The sequence below is a fragment of the Phocoena phocoena genome, chromosome 1 (assembly GCF_963924675.1).
Source record: "Phocoena phocoena chromosome 1, mPhoPho1.1, whole genome shotgun sequence".
In the NCBI taxonomy this organism is placed as follows: domain Eukaryota; kingdom Metazoa; phylum Chordata; class Mammalia; order Artiodactyla; family Phocoenidae; genus Phocoena; species Phocoena phocoena.
In genome coordinates, this window is record NC_089219.1 from 166,477,711 (window position 1) to 166,492,350 (window position 14,640).

The window sequence follows — 14,640 nt, forward strand, 5'->3', positions numbered from 1 at the left end:
CAGTTTTAAACACGAACAAACATCTTAACAGTTTTTCAAACTCTTTTTTTGTGAAAGCTTAGAGGAACCCATTTTCCTCAACTGCTAGACAATAAATTACTTACTAGAAGAACTTGTATGTGTATTTTAATGTTTTACTACAATTTCTACCTCTAAATTGAATTCAGTATTTCAAAACAAATAAATGGTCCCTCCATAACTTTTTATCTACCTGCAATGTCAGTTGCAAAGATTATCTATTGCCAGAACTTGAAGACAAATTTAATATGTTACCTATCTACCAAATATTGTGGCTGGTTTGAACAATATCATTATCTTAAATCGTGTTTAAAATTATCCCAGAATAACTAAAGTATTTTTCTTGAAAGAAAAAAAAATGCTACTTAAATGCAAAGTATTATCATGTATGTCCTTTTTTTTTTTATCATGCTTTAGCAGCACAAAGAAATGTGCACTTAAAAAATATTGGGTGACAGGGATTTCCCTGGTGGTCCAGTGGGTAAGACTCCGTGCTCCCAATGCAGGGGGCCTGGGTTTGATCCCTGGTTGGGGAACTAGATCCTGCATGCATGCTGCAACTAAGAGTTTGCATGCCGCAACTAGGAAACCCGTATGCTGCAACTAAGAAGCCCACATGCCACAACTGAGACCCGGTACAGCCTAAATAAATTAATTAATTAATTTTAAAAAAAGAAAGAAATTTGGATGACAGAGAATCTGTGTCAGTAGTACTAGATACGTGAGTTTAGTTACAAGTATTACAAATTTAAAGCAATGAAAACGAACAAGATTATATGTATTATCACATATATATGATATTGCTTAGGCTACATTTTGGACACCTGACTGAATTCTGCTGTAAGTGTGGATAAAAAAATTAATATACTCCTTGTTAGTGATGTTTAATTTCCAAAGCACTAAGGCAAAATAAGGACCAACTCACCTCTTATTTTAGAACCAACACCCGTGGGAACATCTGTACAATATCACATAAAACGTCAAGCAAATAAAGTTACTTAATAAGCAAACTCAAATCATAGGGATTTCAAAAGAGATCATTCTCAGTAATTATCCAAAAAGTCATTGCCTCTTTAGGAGTCTTGTCTAGGTGATGATATACTACTGTTTTGGAACAAAGACCATCATGCCATTTTTCATTATAGACCAGGAAGAAAAATCATGTGAGGACAGGGTCTTAAAGGATTTCATTGACTTCAGTTTCCGTGTAACCTCTCTTTTCTTCTGTGGACTTAACACGCAGACTCCTGGTCTCTGGGCTGGCGGTCCATTCCTAGTCTGGTTCTCCGAAATCTCTCTCTTCCAGAGTGTCTTGGCCCCATACAGAGAACCAACCAGTCCATGTGAGGAGATCCTCCTTACGGTAGGTTCTGCAGTGTTATCAGCTTCCCTTGGAACAGAGGAGTTGTAGGTGAAGGACGAGGACTGCAGCTGCTCCTCTGCTTCTGCCCCGAGGTTCTTCAGGACCATTTTTTTTTTAGATACCATATATATGTGTTAGCATATGGTATTTGTTTTTCTCTTTCTGACTTACTTCACTCTGTATGACAGACTCTAGGTCCATCCACCTCACTACAAATAACTCAATTTCATTTCTTTTTATGGCTGAGTAATATTCCATTGTATATATGTGCCACATCTTCTTTATCCATTCATCCGATGATGGACATTAGGTTGCTTCCATCTCCTGGCTATTGTAAATAGAGCTGCAATGAACATTTTGGTACATGACTCTTTTTGAATTATGGTTTTCTCAGGGTATATGCCCAGTAGTGGGATTGCTGGGTCGTATGGTAGTTCTATTTTTAGTTTTTTAAGGAATCTCCATACTGTTCTGCATAGTGGCTGTATCAATGTACATTCCCACCAACAGTGTAAGAGGGTTCCCTTTACTCTGTTTATTTTAAATGGCTATTAGAACCTCAAAATATTAGCACCTTGTCAATGGTTGTGATTTGTAGTTAAGTGATTTTTTTGTATGTTTGTGGAGCCATAGCTGCGTTCATAAATTGTCTTCTACAGTTGATGATGCACTATGGAATAGGACAAGTTGGATTACTGGTCCAAATACAACATATTGATAAATAGTTTTCATCATCAAGGTGGACTTTGGTGTGTCCCCTATTGCCCTAGTGCAGTAAAATGTCCCTGGAGCTTGTGATTCGTTTTTGTTACCTTATTAGTATCATCTGTAGGCTTAGGTTTGGAATCCTCCTCTCCTAGCTCATACCTCTTCTTCAGAAGCCACATTGAATCAAATAATTCCCCCCAGTTTTCTTTGACAGCAGTAGGACATGTTTGCTCCAGTTGGTGGTACACTGGGGAGGTAGGGCAGGTAAATCAGAAGAGGCTGACAGCACCGGGCGGCCTTCCTCCATGCACTGTAGAGCTTACCAGCTGCCAGTGGCTGCCCCTTTCTCGCATGAAAAACTAAAAATGGATCCAACCAGATGAACGTGGTCCTACTGCCCATTGCCATATGAGGCTCAAAGACCAATAATAGCGTTGCTGTAGGGACTGCCCAGTCTCTGTCCCTCACAGTGAACACGCATTGCTCAGTGCACAAAGTTCAGGTGGCGTTTATTCCTTCTTAATCACTCTCTTTTGTGGAGCTCCTAGCCACAGCTCCAGCACACCCCTAGGATTCTGCGGAAACCTGGTTGAGAAATCCTGGTTTAGGCAGTTACCTGTATGGCTCCCCGAAGACATCCATATTCCAATCCCCAGAGCCTGTGAGCATGTATGTTACATGGCAAGGGGACTTACGTTAAGGACCTTGAGATGCAGATTATCCTGCAGGTCCTTTTTAGGCTTTGTGAACAATTAAATTACAAAAGTGGCAAATGGGACGTGGCAGTTAGAAGCATGGACTCTAGGGTCAGACTGCTGTGTGATAATGGACAAGTTACGTAACTTTTCTGTGCCCCAGTTTTCACCTTCTGCTAACTAAATGGGACTGACATTAACACCTATATCATAGAATTATTGTGAGGATTAAATGAGTTGACACATATAAAGTTAGAACATTGCCTGGCATGTAGTTAAGTGTTCTGTAAGCATTGATTATCTGTTGTTTATGCAGTGCTACCACATAGAAGAACATTTGTTATTTTTGATCCTTGCTCTAGATTTAATAGCAAATTATTCTAGCTGGAAAAGCTTAGTCTATACCAGATCATGTATGATCATTTCTTTTCTTATCCTGATTATAGTCTTCAAGTTTTACAAGTGTAGTTGCTTGTTCTCCTGTTACTTTATATAGTTGAATATTTTAGTTGTTCATTTAGAAATCTTCTTTTAATGTAGTGCTTTGATTTCTGATTATCATATGGTTTTACCTTTGATACATAAACATGCTACCTTTCTCATCTAACCCAGGAGCTGCAGGTGGTATGGTATTATGCTAGTATTTTATCTTCTTTCACGCACATGTCATATAAGACAGTGCATCGATACATATATAATATATATATTATCTAGCCATTTGTTTACTAGAACATAATATAACCTTTAGAGCTGTGAAATTCATTTATTTATTCAACAATACATTAACTCAAAAAGGATCTGTTTATTACTAATGCCAAACAATAAAAAAAATGAGTGGTTACCCAGATTTGTCTTTCAAGAAGCTTACTATGTAGTCAACAAGACAAAGCCAACAGTACATAAGTATGGTTAGAGATGTGCACAGTGTGTTATGGATAAGCAAAAAAAAGAAGGCTAAGGGAGTTCAGCACAGGGAATCTAGCCTGAACTGAGACTCCGAGTGTGTAGGAGTTGGTCATACAGGGAGAGAGCACATTGGAAACCATCATGAAATACCTTGAATATTCACCTTTTTATATCATTTGTCGTCTTCATTTTATTGTCAGCTTGCAGATGCTCTTTAATAGGTGTAATGAGGGTGAAACTGAACCTTCATGATGGAATGTTTTCATACTACCTTCAATTATAGAATAATGAAGCTGAATAAATTAACTTGCAGCTTGAAATCACTGCCTTTATATTGAATTGTTAGAAATATATTTAGTGGTTAGATTAGATTTTAGTGTGGTCTGAGGCAAAAAGGTTTGTTGGTAATGAGGAAAGAAATGTCATCCCATTCATTCATTTCAACTAAAAGAGCTAGACAGTTATAGATTATGAAATGATTCATCCAAAGGTAGAAACCAGTTTTAACGTTAACTTGGGAAAAACATAGTCTCATATCATTGACTTTGAATATTGGATAAGAAATTACCTTTTGACTGTCAAAGAAAGAAAGCCATAGTCAAAGTAAAAAAGACAAGGGGCTGACATCCTTAACATATAAATAAAAATTTTAAGTTGCAACAACAAAAACCAACAAGCACATTAAAAGACTGGGCAAAAGACATGAACAGACAGTACACACGTACATACAGTCACACAAAGATGTACAAATAGCCCTTAAACATATGAAAAGATACTCAACTTATAATAAGAGACATGCAAATTAAAACTACTGTTGCTTAGGCTGTGACAGATGCTCATTCATCACTGGTAGGAATACACAATAGTACAGTCCCTTTGGAGGGGAATTCAGCAATATTTAACAATAACATCAGAAGTACACATTTACTCTTAGGCCCAGCAATCTCACTTCTAGGAATTTATTCTCAAGATACACCTCTAAGAATATGAAGAAAATATTTGCATATGCGCCAGGTTGTTTATTATGGTGTAATCTGTAATAATAAAATATTAGAAACAACCTGTCATATGTAGGTTAGCTGAATAATACTGTAGAATACTATAGATAATAATCAGGAAAATCTCCATGAACTGATGATTTTTCAGAACATATTGTTCAATGAGTAAAATATATCAAGGCAATTCACATTAGCAGATTAAGGAGGAAAATCTCATAATCCTCTGAATAGATGCAGAAAGGTTTAAATTCTAAATCTCTTCCTGATTTTTAAAAATTCTAGCAGACTGAAAACAGAACAGTTCTCTGGGGGTTCTCTAAGGGATGCTTTGAGCCAAAATCATACTTGAAGCATTCCTTTTCAGATCAATAACAAGACATAGTGCCTACTATGACCTCTTTTCATCAGTGCACTAGGACCAAAAACAGAAGTAAAAGATAAAAATTATTTGTAGATTTTATGAATATGTGTGTAGAACATGCAAAAGCGCCTATAGGTAAATAATTAGAAATAGGAAGAGAGGGGCTTCCTGGCGGTCCAGTGGTTAAGAATCCACCTGCCAATTCAGGGGACATGGGTTTGAGCCCTGGTCCGGGAAGATCCCACATGCCGCAGAGCAGCCAAGCCCGTGGGCCACAACTACCAAGCCTGCACTCTAGAGCCCGCGAGCCACAACTACTGAAGCCCGCACGCCTCGAGCCTGTGCTCTGCAACAAGCGAAGCCACTGCAATGAGAAGCCTGCGCACCGCAAGGAAGAGTAGCCCCCACTCGCCACAACTAGAGAAAGTCTGCGCACAGCAACGAAGACCCAATGCAGCCAAAAGTAAATAAAAATTAAATTAAAAAAAAAGATAGTAAGAGAGTTTAGCATGGTTCCTGGATGTAAAATCTGTACATAAGAATTGATTCTATAGGCTTATTGTGATCATTTTGCAATATACAAATATCAAATCATTATGTTGTACACTTGAAACTAATATAATGTTGTATGTGAATTGTACCTTGATTTTTTAAAAATTATGTACCAAAAAAGAATTGATTTTATCTTTATAAACAATCAACAGTTGCTTAGAAAATGAAATAACATTTATAATAATATCAGAAAATATCAATATAGTTTAATAAATCCAATGAGAAGTATAAGACCCATGTGAAGAAAGCAGAACTTTATTGAGAGAAATTAAGAAGTCTTAAATAAATGGAGAAATATATTCCAGTTCATGGGTTGGAAGAAGCAATTTGTAAAGATGTGACTGTTTCTAAAATTGATCTGAACTTCACTGCAGTCCCAACAGTGTTTTTGTTATTTGATGTTTTGTGTTTTTGTGTTTTTTTTTTTTAAGAACTTGACAGCTGTTGTGTTATAATTTACATGGAAATGCAAAGGGCTAAAAGTAGTTAAGACTCTTGAAGAATAATGTCAAGGCGGGAGAATTTGCTTTACCGAATGTCAAGACTTTTTGTAAAATTATAGTAAGACACTTACGGTAGTGGTGCAAGGGTAAGAAATAGTCCAGTGAGAGAATGGGGAGCCCGGAAAGAGACCCACACTTGATTTATGATCAAAATGCCACTGCAGATACATGGGTGAGATGACAGCCTAATAAGTAAGTAGTGCTGGGACAATTGAGTGTCCATGTGGATTAGAATGGGATTGGGCTCCTACCACACACCATAGCCAAAAATTAATTCTGTGTGGATTATAGAATGAAATGTGAATGGCAAAACAAAAAAGCTCTTATAAGAATACCTTCATGACCTTGGAGTGGGGAAAGATTTCTTGAATAGGACACAGAAAGCACTGACTCTAAAGGAATTTAGAGATTGAGAAATTTGAATACGTTAACATTAAGACTTTACCATAATCAGAAGACACCATAAACAGAAAAGGCATTCTAAACATGCAAAGACTGATCTTGGTATTAAAAGTCAAGAATAGCTGTTATCTCTTGGGAGAGAGAGTGATTTGGGGGCACAAGTCAAGCTCCTAGTATGCTGGTAATATCTTTCTTTCCTGGATATGGTGCTAGTCACACAGGTGTGTTCACTTTGTGAAAATTCATTAAGCTGTGCCTAGAATTCGTACACATTTTAATATGTTACCCTTCACTATACAGGTTTTTTTTAAAAAAGGAAAGCCACTGAGAAATTATTTGTAAAACATGTATCCAACAAAAAGCTTATGTCAAAATATTAGAGGACTTCTACAAATCATTAAGAAAAAGGTGAACATTTCAGGGACTTCCCTGCTGGTCCAGTGGGTGAAACTCCATGCTCCCAATTCAGGGGCCCCGGGTTTGATCCCTGGTCAGGGAACTAGATCCTGCATGCATGCCACAACTAAGGATTCTGCATGCTGCAACTAAGACCCAGCGCAGCCAAAATAAATAAATAAATAGTATATATTTTTAAAAGGTGAGCATTTCAGTAGTAAAGTGGGCAAAATAATTGAATAGATACTTTAGGAAAAGGGGAATACAAATGCTTATTTTTAAATGAAAAGGTGCTCAGCTCATTAATCATTGGCAAAATGAGCTTAAGACTAGATTGGTATTTCTCTACACCTAACTTGGCCAAAAAGAAGAATCTGACAACTCCCAAGTGCTAGTGAGGATGTGGAACAATGGAGATTGTACTAGGAGCAGAAACTGACATGACCACTTTGGAAAATAGTTCATAATTACATAGCAAACATGATATATCATGTGACTCAGTAAGTCCTCCCTTGGGGAATGTGTGCTTAGGTGGAGCAGAGCATGTATCCAAGAATGTTTGCAGCAGCGTTGTTAACAATTTCCCAAAACTTGAAGCAACTCAAATACCTGTCAACAGAAGAATGGATACAAAAACTGGTATATTTGTACAACCTCTATACTATACTAATTCTGGAAAATCATAAAAATGAACAAATTACAGCAACTGACAACAATTGGATAAATCTCAAGTTCAAAAGCAGGCAAAACAATTATACAGGGATGCTTTTTAGTAGCGATTTTAAAAGGCAGGGTAGTGAGGAGGAATTCAGAAGAGCATTGGGTGGGGATAGAAGGGAACTCCTGAGGTCATGCTTTATTTTTTGACCTCATTGTTGGTTACATGGATGCTTGCTCTCCGGCATTTCATTAAGCTGTACACTTGTTTTATTTGCTTTTCTGAATATGTGTTAGATTCGCAATTTAAATTTTTTTTTAAAGAATAGACAGTGGGGGCTTCCCTGGTGGCGCAGTGGTTGAGAGTCCGCCTGCTGATGCAGGGGACATGGGTTCGTGCCCCGGTCCGGGAGGATCCCACATGCTGCGGAACGGCTGGGCCCGTGAGCCATGGCCGCTGGGCCTGCGCGTCCGGAGCCTGTGCTCCGCGGCGGGAGAGGCCACGACAGTGAGAGGCCCGTGTACCGCAAAAAAAAAAAAAAAAAGAATAGACAGTGGGTGCAGTAAAGACCTTTTATCTTTAATGTAAGAAAACTTGTGAAAATTGAAAATGTGTTGAAATATGGCAAAATATTTCATGTGAAAAAGTAATGTGAAACAGTATTAAATACTGCTTTGAATGTCCCATTTTGGTTTTTCTGCTTTTTATACTTCTACCTTGTCATTAGTCAAAAAAAAATTTTAACAGGTATCACCAGTTAAGAACTCTTGGATTTCTATAGTAATTTTCATGTCATAAAATTCACTCATTCTAAGTGTACAATTCAGTCACTTTTGATAAATCTATAGTGTTGTGCATCTATCAGTGTGATCCAATTTGAGAACATTTTCATTGCCCCCTAAAATTCCCTCAAGCACATTTGCAGTCAAATGTATTGATAATATATTTTGAACATGGTAAGTTGATTGATTCCTGTACTTCAAATACTTCCTCATTAAAAGTAGAATAACACATTGTTGGATAGAAACTTGAAGAGTGTCAACCAAAGTCCTTTATAAATGTTAGATTCTGTAAGTTGTGGTACTATATACATATTAAATTAAAATCAACTTTTGTTTGCATCTGTTCTTCATCGATTATTTGAAATAAATGAACAAACTACAGTCGATCTCTTTCTTCACGTCATTTTCTTGGTGGGGAATGCTCTTGTGTGGTTCTGGGTGGTTTTTCAGTTTTAAAAAATTTAATTGATCTATGGAAAAGATTTCAAACATACAATTACTCTTGTGGTTTTATGTGGCATTCTCAGTAGGACTGATTTCTGAGAGGATAGATCATACAGAATAGGAGGAAGAAAGAAGTGGGAAATTACACTGTAAAGTTATTCAATTAAATATGTAAATATTAAGTTATACATTATTTCCTGAAAGATTAATAGTAGCTGAAAGATTTATTGATTCTGGTATTAAATTTTTCAAACTTTAGAAATACGTAACAAATGTTTATAAAGCTTTTTGTGTCCTTGTTCTACCACTTCATGTTGAGATATGGAGTATATTATATAGGAGTAAATGTGAAGCATATATATTATGTACATTCTTAATTACGTGGTAATTTGTAATTGGGCTTCCTGGATTGGAATTTTAACAAACTTGAGTTAGTAATTTATGCTTTAGTGTTGAATATGAAGTATGGAGGTGTAGATGTTTCTTGTGTCTAATTAAGCATTTGTGTGAGAAGAATAACATCAAGTGTCTCTAAGTTTTGGAAACCAAAATGATGCCTGGCTAGTTACTAAGCCAGTTAAGAGCAAATCTATATCTTCTCTATGTTGTTAAAATATTTACTTTGAAATTATTGGTGGAGCTCATTTTTATTGCTATTTCTCCGTTGCCAGGTACTTTATTACCAAGGTTGCCATCAGAACCAGGAATGACATTACTCACTATCAGAATTGAGAAAATTGGCCTGAAAGATGCTGGGCAATGCATTGATCCCTATATCACAGTTAGTGTAAAAGGTAAATAACTATGTATAATCTATCTTCCCTCTGGGGAATTTTATAATGTTGCTTCTCATTTGGAACTTTTTTGGTGGGGAGCGGGAGGGGATGTTTTATATCTGTGACAACTTATTTTAGTTGATTTTACAGTGAGGCGAAATCCCTGGGAAGAGGTGGTCATCATTCCTTCACCAAACATTTCTGAGAGATTTACTAAAAATACTTCCCTATCCATAACTTACACTCATATTTGCTTTTAGCTTTTTCTTTGTGTATATCTTTTTATTCTTAAAATTCTGTCAAGGGTGCTGACTAGACAGACACACTGTCTTTAACAGCAGATGCATCCTTCAGAAAACAGGTTTTAAAAATGTCCCCCACCTTCCAAGGGTGTGTGGTTTTCTTTGCAAAGCCCAGTGTTCTTCTGTTTTCCCACGCCTCCACTTCAGGTCCTCTCGTTCCTGTCCAAGAGAGGTTTGTACATAGGACAGCTGTGCAGAGGTGGATGAGAATCAGGCCTTCAATTAGTCATGAGTGGAGACAGGGAAATAGGACGCGTCCATAAACATCCACGCCCTGAACATAATCCTGCGGGACATTAGACGAGTGATGTATTTCTTATACTTAACTATGTTACCGTCGTCATTAAGCAGGATTACTCTTAGGATTTGTTTTTTTCTATCCAATGGCAAACCATTTTTTTCCTTGAAAACAACTTTTTTGGTCATTGGTTTAAGAGGGAAGCCACAGTGATTGAATTGTTTTGTCGTTGCCAAGCATTTTATACAGCACTTTATTTAAAGCACTCAACAGTCTTTTAAAAGTAATTATTGGGTGATTGAAGATGAAGTTGTCATACTATTATTCAGAAATAACTGCACAGTTAATCCAGTCTACAGTTAATAAACCTGAAGTCTGAGACAAATCAAACAGGTATGGACTGAAATTAAATGGAGGGAACTTTTACCAATCATAGAAATATTCAGACCCATGGGTTCATTAGTACCAAATAAAAGAAAAAGGATTTTGGCCACAGACAAAAATGTTAACATGGAGAGACCATGATCCATAGCACTAATGCTGTGATACTTTAACTTCTGATGTTACTGGTTCTCAAATCCATGGTCTACTGGAAAGTATTTATACCCTACACAAAACTACATCTCTCATTCAGGAACGAACACTGTAAAATACAAAAAAAATGAAATGAAATGTAGATATTATGTTACCTTTGCATATGGTTGAACTGAAACATGTTTTATTTAAATATCTTTAGGAACTGAAGTAATCAAACATACTCTCTTGCTTTAAGGTCCCTAAGATGGGTCTGTTGAATAATACATGAACACTGAGTAGTCATTAAATGAGTCTGTGTTGAATTAGATTAAACTGGATGATTCCTGGCTCCAGAGATTACAGCAGTATACCGTACATAGTGTGCCATCTGGTTATTGTAAATCAGCTTATGTTATAGCAAATAGAACCAGAATTTAAGTAATATATGTAAGAAGTGTTCATTCATGGAAAGGTTTCCTTGGCAGCTGTCGTGTCCATTGTTTGGTCCTCTGACTTGAATACAGCAGGGGAATTCTGATAATGTTAGATTTATAGGCCTTTCCGTGTCATGCACGCGATCAAGGTTGGGAAACGGGTAGGAGCACCACTGTGGTATATTACGTCCCCAAATGTAATTCACAAAACTATACTGGCCTGTGTCATCAGAAGACACCTCTTAACTAGGAAGGATCCAATTTTGTGATGTGTAAGGCGGCTTCCTCCTCCTGTCCATGGGGGTCTCCCACCCTCCCTACTCCGTGCCCTCCACATGACCCTGGAAACCAGCCGCCTTCAGGTACCTGCTCACCCCAGACATGGGTCTTTATTGGCCTCAGAATCTCCTCTCGGCTTTTGCCTCTTCAGGAAACACAACCCTTTGCAGTTTTTACGTCTTTGTGTTCGAAGGCCCGAAGCAGAAATTGTTTTTTCCTCCCTAGATCTGAATGGCATAGATTTAACTCCTGTGCAGGACACTCCCGTGGCTTCAAGAAAAGAAGATACGTATGTTCATTTTAATGTGGACATTGAGCTCCAGAAGCATGTTGAAAAATTAACCAAAGGTTTGTGATGCTAAAAGTAGAACTGTATTCAGAATGTGAGTCTTTATTCTCCAGCTTTGAATCTGTTATGTCCAGTGACTGTCATTTTAACTGAGACTAATGCTAATGAGTATGCTTGATGTTTATAAGCATTTAAGTTAATCTTCCTGGGCTATTCTCATTTTACATTTTGTCCTTTCTTATAAATGCCATGAAGTATAGAGCTGTGCATACCAGCAATGCAGGAAGTATATTATCTACAGATGAGTAATAAAATTTTTTTAACTTCCTTAAAATGATGGTATCATACTTGGACTTTAATGCTGTTTTCAAATGTGACTTTATTTTCACATTTATTCAGACCTCAGACACAATCACGATGACAAGGAGATGGGTTCCATAGCTGAAGAGACTAAGAAATGTGATCTGCTATCTTAAAGATCTATGAGGTTTTTAAATAATAAAATGCCTCTGTTATTGCCGTGGAAGGGAGAAGAGAAGCTACTCTCTTGTGGACATGGCAGGGTCATACACCTGGGGACCGAGGTCACCGGTAACCTAACAATTGTAATCCTTTCGTGTGTGTTGGTAGCAGATGCTAAATATGCCCATCTCTGGAATTCCCTGGCGGTCCAGTGCTTAGGACTTGGTACTTTCATTGCTGGGGTCGGGATTCAATCCCTGGTCGGGGAACCAAGATCCCACAAGCCACGCGGCTCGGCAAATAAATAAATAAATACGCCCATCTCTCCCTCACGCACATCCCTTTGTCTCCTAAGTGATTGGCTTTTCTTTCCTTCCTTGACATGTGAAGCGCTCCGTTTGGACCCAGGTGCCAGGGCTGTGCACACATTTCTGAACATTGTTAAACTGGTCACTTGTGAGTTTTGTCATCAGTGAAAGTATTAGACGTATGTTAGTTGTCTTTAAAAGCAAAGCAAGATCCAGCACCGCTCTGGTTAAGCCTTTGTTAATAAGGAGCCAGATAACAGGGAGACCCTGACGTCCTTCCGTCTCCTTCGTTGCCTTTAGAAATTAATTGTTCTTGGCTACACAGACGAGGCGATTTATTATTCTGTTTTTAGCTTTTCTCTGTGGGGAGGGGGAGAGAGCTTATCTGTTGGGCTTTGGGGAGAGAAAACTATCTACATGTTTCATCACCACTTGTTCACTGGGGGAGGGGTGGGATAGGCGTGCTCTCTAAGCCCTCGTCTTGCTTAGCGCTGTCTTCACACAAGCACATGTCATTCCAGGAAAAACAAAACAGGGCTTTGGACACTGAGAAAGGTATTAGGAAGCAGTTAACATTTAAAAACTGAACCAGCTGTTGTTCAGACTCCCCAAAACTGAGTTTTTGAGTTTTTGTTTCGAGAAACTAAGTTTGGATTTTTGATGAACTCTGTTACATGCCTTTTCTACTTCATGCGTTTCTATGAGTAGTGTCAATACTTAACAAGTATCTTCTGTGGGGGTTTTTGGGTAGTATTTTCTATTCTTAATATTTTATAATTCTACCTGTGGATGAACTTATTTACATTCTTGAGTCATTCTGGCTCAAGAAGTTTTGCTCTACTCCGTAGAATAGGATGATACGGAGACATGTCCCTCTATTCAGGTACAGATGAGTTTTGGGGTGGCAGCCATAGTCAGTCGTGTCATCAGAGAGATTGTCTGACAGAGGTTACTTTGTAAAATTATGACAATTGTTGCTTGTTCATAGGCTTCTGGTGATCAAAGAAAATTTATTGACACTAGAAATGTGCTGTCTGTGGCTAATCTGCTTTGCTTTAATTCCTTAGGTGCAGCTATTTTCTTTGAATTCAAACACTACAAGCCTAAAAAAAGGTTTACCAGCACCAAATGTTTTGCTTTCATGGAGATGGATGAAATTAAACCTGGGCCAATTGTAATAGAACTGTAAGTGATGCACGTACAGAATTAGTACTAATTTAACGGTGACTACTCTCTCTTCTTAATATGTAACCTTGGAATAGATCAGTTATCAATGGCTTTTCTATTGTGGTTACAGATACAAGAAACCCACTGACTTTAAAAGAAAGAAATTGCAGTTATTGACCAAGAAACCACTTTATCTTCATCTGCATCAAACTTTGCACAAGGAATGATCCTGACATGAATACCCTGGAACTTCTGTGAATCTTACCACTCAGTAGAAACCATCCTAGCTCTGTGTAGCACATTCGCCCTTCAACAGGCAGGAAGCAAGCCGTACCCAGGCCAGCAGGCCAGAGTGAGTCCATTACAAAGCTGTAGCACAGAATTCAAAGTCCAGCACGTCACTGATGTAAAGACTCCTTTGGATACAGGCTTATTGTAGATCTTAAAACATTTTCACTTTTCTATTAATTGTGCAATGAATAGCCTCTTCTCTAATTTGCCACTATTCCTGCCCTGCTTCCTGGAACGACACTGTTGTGGGTGGAATGTGCTCACCTTCACACTTAATACAGCAATAAGAGTGTGCTAGAGTTTACACACCTGTCCACTTCTGCTCCAATATGCTCTTCGGTTTTTTGAGTTAATGTCAAACTTTGGGTTGATGTGGGTAGGACAGTATGAAACTGCTTTGAGAGGAATTGGACCAATTATGCTGCCCAAGGTCAGTCTGGAAATTTATAGGCTGCTCCTCAGAGACGGCCTTGATTCACCCTGATCTCATGGTTCTCCTGCTTAGAAACAGTGTGCCTTGGCCAAATCAGCATCCCATATGGGCGTGTTCGCAGGTGGTAGCTGTGATTTTTCCAGATGACCGGATCGTTTTTCTGAAAGTGAGCATATTTTTAGTCATGTTGATTAGCTTTTTTCTACATCAGATCGTTACTCTTTCTGATAGTGATTCTGGGGTTAGTGATGGAACCATCTCAGAATAATTACAAATTCTTGGTGGGTTTATAATGTCTTCTAAGTCGTGTATAACCTAAAAATAATTTGAGTCAGATGCTAACAAGATACCGCAGGAAT

At 37.9% G+C, this 14,640-nt stretch overlaps 1 protein-coding gene across 1 annotated transcript in view; it reads left to right on the top strand.

The window, feature by feature from the left end:
- Positions 1-14,156, top strand: part of AIDA (axin interactor, dorsalization associated) — a 41,380-nt gene extending 27,224 nt beyond the window's left edge. Inside the window, exons 7-10 of the mRNA XM_065872575.1 lie at positions 9,458-9,580; positions 11,557-11,679; positions 13,458-13,575; positions 13,688-14,156. Of these exons, the coding sequence (XP_065728647.1) occupies positions 9,458-9,580; positions 11,557-11,679; positions 13,458-13,575; positions 13,688-13,784 (461 nt within the window). The 3' untranslated portion in view covers positions 13,785-14,156. The remainder of the gene's footprint in view (positions 1-9,457; positions 9,581-11,556; positions 11,680-13,457; positions 13,576-13,687) is intronic.
- Positions 14,157-14,640: the final 484 nt, after the last annotated feature.